Below are 10,032 nucleotides of genomic sequence, written 5' to 3' on the forward strand. Positions count from 1 at the left end.
TTCTCTAGGTATGGTGTTCCGCAATGACCAAAGAATCAACAAAGATGCAAATAGAGAAAGACGACCACACAGTCGCCAAATTCCGCGTCATCGGACCAATATCGAACCTTCAAGAATTCTCCGAGGAATTCCACTGCCATGTGGGATCCAAGATGAATCCGAAGCAGAAGTGTGAGGTATGGTAGAGTGACAAATCCACCATGGGTATATGGTATCAATCATGCTTTGCAGGTTAAGATGCAGCGGGGTGCAAAATGTCTTGTATATCGTGAACATAGGTGAAATAAAATATTTGTTTTTTAAAACATGTAAGATATTAGTTAGCGATACCAACAGCAGAAGAATGGCCGATCTCAATTATATAATTTTTATATAAGTCTTAATAAATCAAGACCATTAGAATCGATTTTTTCCGATAGTCAAAATGATTTAAAACAATAATGAATACAGTTACCTACGTCTATACATATATGTAGTTAAATATTCTGGCAAAAGATTTTAGAATCGGTTACAAACGTTACAAGTACCTAATACCTTAAAAAAAATATTAATTATAAAAAAAAAAAAAAAAAAAAAACCTTGTGTTTGACAAATACACAAAATGTAAACGACATTGTAAGAATATTTGATACAGTAATAATTTAGAACTTGGCTTCGACACACTGACGGCATGTCTTGATTTTTTGATTTCAGTACTTATATGAAAGACGTATTATTTTAACGTAACGAAAAAGAGGCGCAAATATTTTTTTATTAAATTTAACAGATGTGCCAAATTAATTTTAATTTTATTTCAAATATGTTTCGATAAAACAAATAAAATAGCACCACGCGAGAGCTTAGCAGTGTTAAAACGGGTATATAGATTATAGTCGTAGTTATAAACAAGTTTTAAGTAAGAGCAGAATAAGTACAATAATATTTTCTACGATCATGGTGTGCGCATTATACATGGCCAATCTTGCTTTACGTCTCCCCAAGTCTCCTACGATGCACGATGAAAAAAAAACAATGAATAGCCTAGACGTATAATAGTAATAATTATTTCATTATTGATATAGAGTTGAGCCTATTTATATTCGTTTTTCATCGTCCACCTTGGCAGGACGTACAATGTTTGAGGTATTAGTAAATGGTTAATGGATTCAAGCATTTAGTTGAACTATTTGAATGTGTAATATATTTTTGTTTATGCAAATCTGAACTTGAATAATTTGCGGTCCATCCAAGGGAATTTAAAAAGAAAAAACCATTCATAATTTTATTTTAACAAAGAAAAACTATTTCGTTTAAAATTGGAAAACAACGGTATTATAATAATTATTATATCATGGAAGGTTTATTGGTCACAATAGGAATGACGGTGTATAAAAAATGTAATTTTAAATAAGATTCTTGTCTTCTATAAAATCCTATTAAGGTATAATTTTTGCAAAAAAAAAAAAAAAAAGATTGATCATCAGAAATAACAATAATCTAGAAATACTTACCTATTATATTTGAACAATGGTATCCTATTTCTTACTAAATAATAATTTGAATTTTTTTCTTGGAGATAGTTGTCGATTTTTTTGATCTACGAGTATAAATAGGTAAGTATTTTTGCTTTTTACCTAACTTTAGATGATTGATTATATATTATGAATGATATGTCTTCTACTAATATTATGTAAGCTATTATATTCTAATTATGGCTCGATCAAAATTTATTTATCTTTTTGAACAAATATTTCACATAAATAATAATAAAATTTATTGTCTTGTCCTTTGTCTTCAAGTCAAATACCTAGTTTCATTGAGTTAGGTATTAAGTATTTTATTTTATTTATTTAACACTTAAAATTAAAAATATTCTTATAAGAAATTACAGACAAAGTACCTATATTGTTAATATAGTTACAAGGCGCCTAAATTTTACTATATTTAAAATATGGTAAATGGACTAATGATTTTAAGCTTATTTCGTGGTTTAACAACATTTTATAATGTAGATAATAACGGGTACATACCACAATTAATTTGATTGTTTTACTTGTCGATATGTAGACCCAATTGCACACGTTATCTACATTATAATATAGGTATGGTAAATGAAATGTCTTCGTTTTTTGAGAATACTTTTAATTTTTGAATATCTAGTAAGTACCTAAATACCTAATTCATAAATTATAATACATTTCCCCCTGTATTAGTGAGTTAGCTACAAAAAATCCTATTGGTTTAGGTAATAATATTTCGCATATTTTGAACATCTACCACGATCGTTCTGTTAATATGGCATATAAAAATAGTATTTTATTAAACAAATAGTTATCACTTTTCATCTGCCTAGATCCGGTTATGTATTAGTTTAATTCGGTGTATAGGTGTACTTATTGCTTTTATTTAATCGGTTCCAGTTTTTGTGTTGTGTGGAATATATACCTATATTAGTGTCTGTATTCGTATTTAGGTATTTTTATATGAATTTCTTGCTAATTCTGTAAGTTATTGTTTAAGAAAGTTTTCGCATGTCGAATTATACCTATTAATGAATAAAATAATATATGTATCATCATCTTTGGAAATGCTGTATTAGTTGAAGGTAGTTGAAGTGTAAATTTATTTATTTTTAATAAAATGTAGGTTATAATGATATGATGTATTAAATAGTTTAAGAGTAAAAATACAATACCCACGATGATTTGCAAAATAAACAATAAATGATTTAAATAGGACCAAATATTAATTGAAACCTAATTTGGCTTCCAAGTGATTATTAAACATAAATCTAGATAACGGTTGATTTTTGGTTAGCTAAGTCATGCATATAATTATGTACATACTAGATTAGATTAGATTATAAAGATTTTTAAAAACCCCGTGGGAATTTTCCCGGATAAAAAATAACCTATATCCTTCTCCGACATACAAGCTATCTTTGTTTCGGTTAAGCAAGCGTGAGAAAGTAATAGACAGACAGACACATTTTCACATTAATAATATTCTAGTATGAATTACATTTTTAAAGTATAAAGTACGTCTATTATAATTAGCTTTATGTTGTTTATGTCTTGCTTATTTATTTTTAATGTGAACTAGGTACCTAACTGTCTTTTAAATATGTGTATGAAGAGAATAGAGTATCTCCAAATATTTAAGTACAATATGAAAAGTGGCTCTTAACACATGAAAATGTATAGGTAGGTAGTGAATATATTCTGTTATGAGATTCGATCGCAATGTTATGAAATTATATAGGCGAGTCTTCGTAAAGTGCACAATAATACAATTGGGTGACATAAACCCAGTTTTACAGACGAAAATCAAATTTTTAAGTATCAATGCACACGTTACTTTATGAAAACTTACAATGTAGGTAAATTATAGACCAACAGAAATATTAATATATAATAAATAAACAGATAAGTAATGTGCAAAATGTATATTATTATCAATGTTTTTTGTGTGTTGAAAATTGGAATTCATACTAAAAATATACATAACCTACATAAGATATATTTTTAGCTTGTAGCAAGTACATATTTATATAAATATACACATGATAATGACTATACATATAATATATGATAATATAATATATCAAGCAAAGTATATAATATTATGCATTGTACAGCCATCAATTAAAAAATGATTTCGGAGTTCCATTCGCATCAATTCTATTTCTTATTAAAGAGTTGACAATAAGTTTCAACCATGATATTTAAATGAAAACTAATGTGGCAACATTGAGCTTTAAATATTGGAAAAGATACCTCAGGCTGTAATTTTACTTAAGTCTAGCACACTTCAGCAAACAATTTTTCTCAAGTTTATTGTAACGATGTTTGCCAAGTTATCATTAACTATAATAACATTATCATAATCACCAATTTAATATTAATGCTGATCCTGATGATGTATAAAAACTGAGTAAAATAGTTACTAAAATACCTAATATGTACGATTCCACTGTAAACTATAACTTTATAATAATAAATAGGTATATAAATACACTCCGTTCAGTATGTATATTTTAAATTTTTATATATTATAATATATAAATATGAGACTTTAATTAGATCGTTTTTTTTTATATATATTTTTTAAATTATTTATTAAATATTTTAGAAGCCAATCAATAGTCAAAGATAAAAATAATAAAACACAGAACCGATAAACAATCAATTATATTTTGTGATAAATATTATTATATTATTATATTTTCCACTCGATTTTTAAGTTATTTCTGTATCAAATATTGTATAAACAAACGTCAACAGCATTTTAGTAGCTAGTACCATTCCCATTCATTGATAACACTAATAGTAAGTACATAATATTTTTATTAATTGTAATTATAATGAGCCGCACTTAATGTAGACAAATTTCCAAAAAAAACTGTATAATATTTAAAAGCTGATTGACTGACGGATCTATCAAAGCACAGCTTCAAACCACTGGACGGATTGGACTGACATTTGGCATGCGATAGTTATTATGAAGTAGACATTCGCTAAGAAAGGATTTTTGAAAATTCAACCCCTAAGATGATAAAATTGGGGTTTGAAATTTGTGGTCCAGGCGGGCGAAGTCGCGAGCATAAGCTAATATACTATATAATGTCACCTTATCAATAGAACAGAATATAGTGCCTTTCCTAAACGCCACTCGCTATATTGTGGAGTAATGTGCGCTAGCCTTTATATTAAGGTCTGTCTATCTACGTACCTACATGAAAAATGACAAAGTGCATAAGGTGTGGCTCATTTAAGGAGAATCATAACAACAGTTATTCTATACAAAGTTAGCGTTAAACAATTACAATAAAACGAACACAACATTTTTATTCATTTAAAAGATTGTATAAAATAGCTATTTTAACGATTCATTAATTAAATTAGAATTTCATATTTCAAACAGTATTACTTATCACGTAGGTATCCATTTTAAGAAAAAATTATTATAATAGGTATAATATTTAAAAATAAATAATAATCATTCACTATTCAAATTTTATAATTAGGTATAATAATATTATATTTATCAGGTTATTAATTGTGTTTCGAAGTAGGAGAGTTTTAGAGAGAGCGCCAGCGCGTGCTAAACCTTCCTTATTTTATAAAAGCTGAAAGTTTCTCTGCGTGTTGTCCACAACACTGGGAGGAACGTTTGTTTGGATCATGGAGGCTTTGGGAGATAACAGGTAATAAAGGTGCAAAAAATCTTACGTCAAAGTATAACGTCTATTTTTTTCGTATTATCTTCAGATAGTATTAGATAGTATTAGTCGTGGGAATCCCTGCCAGACACACTTAAACATTAATAATTTATTAAACTTTAAAGGTGTCTGGCAGGGGGTTGCCACCATACTAAGTGGAATACATACTGGGAGGAACCAGTGTTGGAGACAATACGCAGAGAAACTTTCAGCTTTTATAAAATAAGGAATGTGTGGCACACGCTGGCTCTTAGGCCATTTTTATTAGCGCGCAGTAAAATTTAGAAATATTAATATATTTTTAAACATTTATTTATTGAACAGTTAAGTCGCGCGATAGAACTCATTTTTTACCACAATTTTTTTTATTTATTTATTTATCCATCTTTGAAAATAATTAAATAAATATATTTAATTTTATTTATTGAAAAATTAAAGGGAGTTATGCTTAAGTTAATAAGTTTTAAAAAAACCCATCGCCAGCCCACTACTGAGCACGGGTATATTCTCTCAGAATGAGAAGGGTTAGGCCATAATCCACCACGCTGGCCAAGTGCGGATTGGCAGACTTTAACTGGTTTTACTTTTCAGATTAAATTATTTAGGCTCATTAATAATTTTATCTACACCCATGCTTTAAATCCTCTATAAAAGATTCTGAAACAGTTAGCTTATTGCCAACATTAAAACACCCAAAATCTTAATAACCATTAAAGCATGCAAACGAGTGTTATAACGTTGTACTGAATTTCATTATAACACTCCTGTGAATTATATTATCACAGATTTATGCCAGCAGTATAGCGCTGTCTCTTTTCCACAGGATTGTTATAATGAAATTCAGTACATACAACATTATAACACTCGTTTGGATGCTTTAATGGTTATTAAGATATTGGGTGTTTTAATGTTAGCAATAACTTAACTGTTTCAGAATCTTTTATAGAAGATTCATAATATTATGGGTGTAGATAAAGTCTTGTATGCAACTGTTGATAATTAGGTATTAAAACATACTATTATCACACTCGGATTCGCCCTCGTGATAAACCGACTTTCGTGTTTTAATGCCCCTCTTTATACAACAGTTGCATAAATAACTATTAGTTTATAGCTTCAGTAAGTTGTACCTGTATTTTTAAATTATTTTGTTGTGTGGGTATCTTGTTGAATAGGTATTTTATTGTAGCAATAGTTTAGTTTAGTTTTTTGATAAATGTTTAGAACTAATAATTTCTTATGTTATTGTTTTGTCTATTTTAATTGATATTTAGAAAAAAATGTGTAGAATGTGATATATACCTAATTATTATACCTACAGTTTATTTTTGACTGATTGTGCGAAATAAATTTATTTGCGTTTATTAAATCTGTGTTTTACAATTACAATAATGGCTGAGTTTGTTTTTACTTTGGTACCTTCTTCCCATCTTCTCCACAATTACAAAAATATTACACGTAGAATAAAATAAAACTGTCCAAGTGTGAGTCAGGCCTCGCTCTTTTAGGGTTTCATACATATGTATAATGATATTATTGTACCTAGAAATCGCTTGATAGCGATTCCCATGAAGTGAACTAGTTATAATGCACAACATATTATTTTTAATATATGAAATCCATACTAATATTATAAATGCGAAAGTGTGCCTGTCTGTCTGTCTGCTAGCTTTTCACGGACCAACCGTTTGACCGATTTTGATGAAATTTGGTACAGAGTTAGCTTATATCCCAGGGAAGAACATAGGCTACTTTATATCCCGGAAAATTGCTCGGCGGAGCTCCCATGGGATTTTAAAAAACCTAAATCCACGCAGACGAAGTCGCGGGCAGCATCTATTATTAAATAATTATTTTCCGGGACATCGCAACAAATCATGAAAGTAAAACCCAAAAAGTTTTCGTTTGTTTTGGTCACAGCTTACAAATTACTTTAAGAATTATTGTTTTCAGTATTTGTTGTTTAAATAGAGTTTACGGCAGGTACAAAATATACCTACCCTTATTTCATACTAGCTGATCCCCGCGGCTTCGCCCGCGTAGATTTAGGTTTTTAAAGATCCCGTATAGCCTATGTCACTCAGGAATAATGTAGCTTTCTACTGGTGAAAGAATTTTTAAAATCGGTTCAGTAGTTCTAAAGATTACCCCCTACAAACAAACTTAACGAAATACCTCTTTATATAATATAATACAACGGGCCGTGCAGCAGAAATCGTAATATTTTAATTTCGCCATAACTTCAAAACCAAACGTCCAATTTTAATCATTCAAAGACCAAATATTATCTCCATAAACTGTTCTTAGTGATGAAATCATTTATTTTGATAAGGATTAATAGCATGAGTAAAATAAACGCGTTTAAATGTAGTCCAAAAAAAATTCAAGATTTTTAAATAAAAAAATGGTTGCTGTGCCTCACTCGACATAGATGGGTATAGTGTGTCGCGGACTTTTTTGTAGATATTTATAAGATCTACAATTAATTAGAACATTTTATGGTTCTATCTTTTATAGTTTAGGCAGCGTACGCAAAATAAGTAACTTTTCTGGTTGATTTTTTACACCTTGTGTCCGAAAAACCCAAATATCTTACGGAACCCTATTTTTTTCCAAAATAAAATATAGCCTATGTTACTCGTGGATAATGTAGCTTTCGAATGGTGAAAGAATTTTTAAAATCGGTCCAGTAGTTTTTGAGCCTATTCAGTACAAACAAACAAACAAACAAACAAACAAAGTTTTCCTCTTTATAATATTAGTGTAGATTCCTACCTAACTACAATAGCGGCACGCTATGATGGCCGGTTTGACACATTACAATAGTGATGTGGAATGTCAATTTATTCTCGAACAAAAAACAATTAAGTTTTGTTTTTGTACCTGATTAAATAGGTTTAATAAAACAAAAATGTATATGTTTATTTAATTTATTTGAACGAACTGAATATTTGAACGAAAATGAATATACATACTTTATATGCACACAAGAAACATATGAATACAAAAGATACCGAAAAAGGTGCCACAAAAGGCCATAATTAATCAGATTCGTCCATACTACTATTTTCACTGTCGTCACTGCTATCATCACATACATTAATAATTATATGTTCGTTTTCTATAATATTATCTATTTTCACATCTCTTTCATAATCTTCCCTTATTAATTTAACAGTTCTATTCACAACCTTTTCCCAGTCTCCTTTAGTCACATGTTCACAAGCTTCTTCTAATAATTTTAGCATTTTTTTTGTGGTAAATGGGGGTTCTGTATTGTGTCTTGCAGCATATCCCTTAATTTGAGCCCACACCAACTCAATCGCATTATACTCACAATGGTAAGGCGGTAACCGTATAACTCTGTGCCCATGTTCTAATGCTATTTCGTCAATGACGTATCGGATCTTGGTTGGTTTGTTTTCTTTTAAAAGACGTACTAATTCCGCTTTTAACATATTCATGTTTGCATCTACGCCATTTTTACGAAGCCATGCGACGATATCAGCTTTCTTTTGGGATTGGGCAGGTGGCTTGTCAATTTGCATCGAGTGGTATGGGGCGTTGTCCATAATTATAATAGATGGTTCAGGGAGGCTACACAACATTGAGGTAAACCATTCAGTAAACTTTTCTCCATTCATGTCTTCATGATAGTCTCCAGTGGTTTTTGACGCAAAAGCCATGAGAGAACCTTCGACAAACCCGTTGATGGTTCCGGCGTGACAAATTATAAGTCGCGATCCTTTTCCTACAGGAACTTTGGAAGTAGATGCTGCTGTGTCATCGTTCCAAGAACGGCCTACAGTATGGTTAGCATTAAGCCATGTTTCATCCAAGAACACAACATTTTGCCAATTTTTGATTTCTTTCACTTGCCGTAAAAAAGTATACCTTGCCATCGCTATATCAAATCTTTCCATCAATATTTTGCGTTTGTTACATTTTTTGTATCGAAATCCAATGGTCTTCAAAATCTTCGTTAAAGAACTTTCCCCACCGAAGAATAATCCAGCTTCCTTCAGTGAATGCACCAACTTTTTTCTTGTTGGATACTCCTTCTGTAAATAGTAGCCGTAAACATGTCTTCGGATAGCATCGGCATCAAAGCTATCGATGCCTACGACTGGTTTTGCTCGTTTTCTCTTTTTTGGTGTGTGAAGTTTATTTTCTTCTGTGCCAGTCTCGCCATATTTTTTTTTAGTTATCCGTCTAACAGTTCGTTGTCCAATATTAAGCGCATCAGCTACGCGTTCAACCACTGACGTTATAGGTAAAATTGGCCCTCCATTTTGAGCTTCACGATCGAAATAGTTACGAAGGCGTATTAGGAACTCACGTGTCTGACTATTTAGAACAGTTCTCTGCGTACGTTCGGTCATATCGACGAAATCCACAACAAAGGGCTTGAACAGAGTCCAAATTAACGAGCAAGGGTCAACAGTAATGCAGTATCAATATTTGAAATCCAAAGCCAGGTCAAAACTATATCACAATCGCATTGCACTGACAGTTTATACTTTTCGAAGCAACGTCAATTCGAAACTGCTTTGTTTTGCATTGAGCATTGACGCGAGTTTGCCGGAGGTAGTAGTTGTGCTAGCCAGCGATCCTATGTGACGATCGTATTAGATTCCATTTTTAAAAATTTATTGATATTTTTTTGCGATTTCAGAGGTTTGTCCACATAGTGAAAATTGTTCATATTCACAAGTACATTCACCCCTTAAATGGTGCAAACTGATTTTTCTACACTTGTATACATTTAAGAAATCAATTTAATAAATAAATTTTGAGTCCTAAACCTAAAACTACATTCGATAAAATTTATG

General features: G+C 30.6%; 1 protein-coding gene across 3 annotated transcripts in view; it reads left to right on the forward strand.

The window, feature by feature from the left end:
- Positions 1-6,602, forward strand: part of Nep3 (Neprilysin 3) — a 44,836-nt gene extending 38,234 nt beyond the window's left edge. For all 3 annotated transcript variants that reach the window (XM_034981064.2, XM_034981063.2, XM_034981065.2), the window contains one exon: positions 9-6,602. In XM_034981064.2, coding sequence (XP_034836955.1) covers positions 9-185 — 177 coding nt within the window. In that variant the 3' untranslated portion in view covers positions 186-6,602. The remainder of the gene's footprint in view (positions 1-8) is intronic.
- The last annotated feature ends 3,430 nt before the right edge of the window (positions 6,603-10,032 follow it).

The sequence above is a fragment of the Maniola hyperantus genome, chromosome 23 (assembly GCF_902806685.2).
Source record: "Maniola hyperantus chromosome 23, iAphHyp1.2, whole genome shotgun sequence".
In the NCBI taxonomy this organism is placed as follows: Eukaryota; Metazoa; Arthropoda; class Insecta; order Lepidoptera; family Nymphalidae; genus Maniola; species Maniola hyperantus.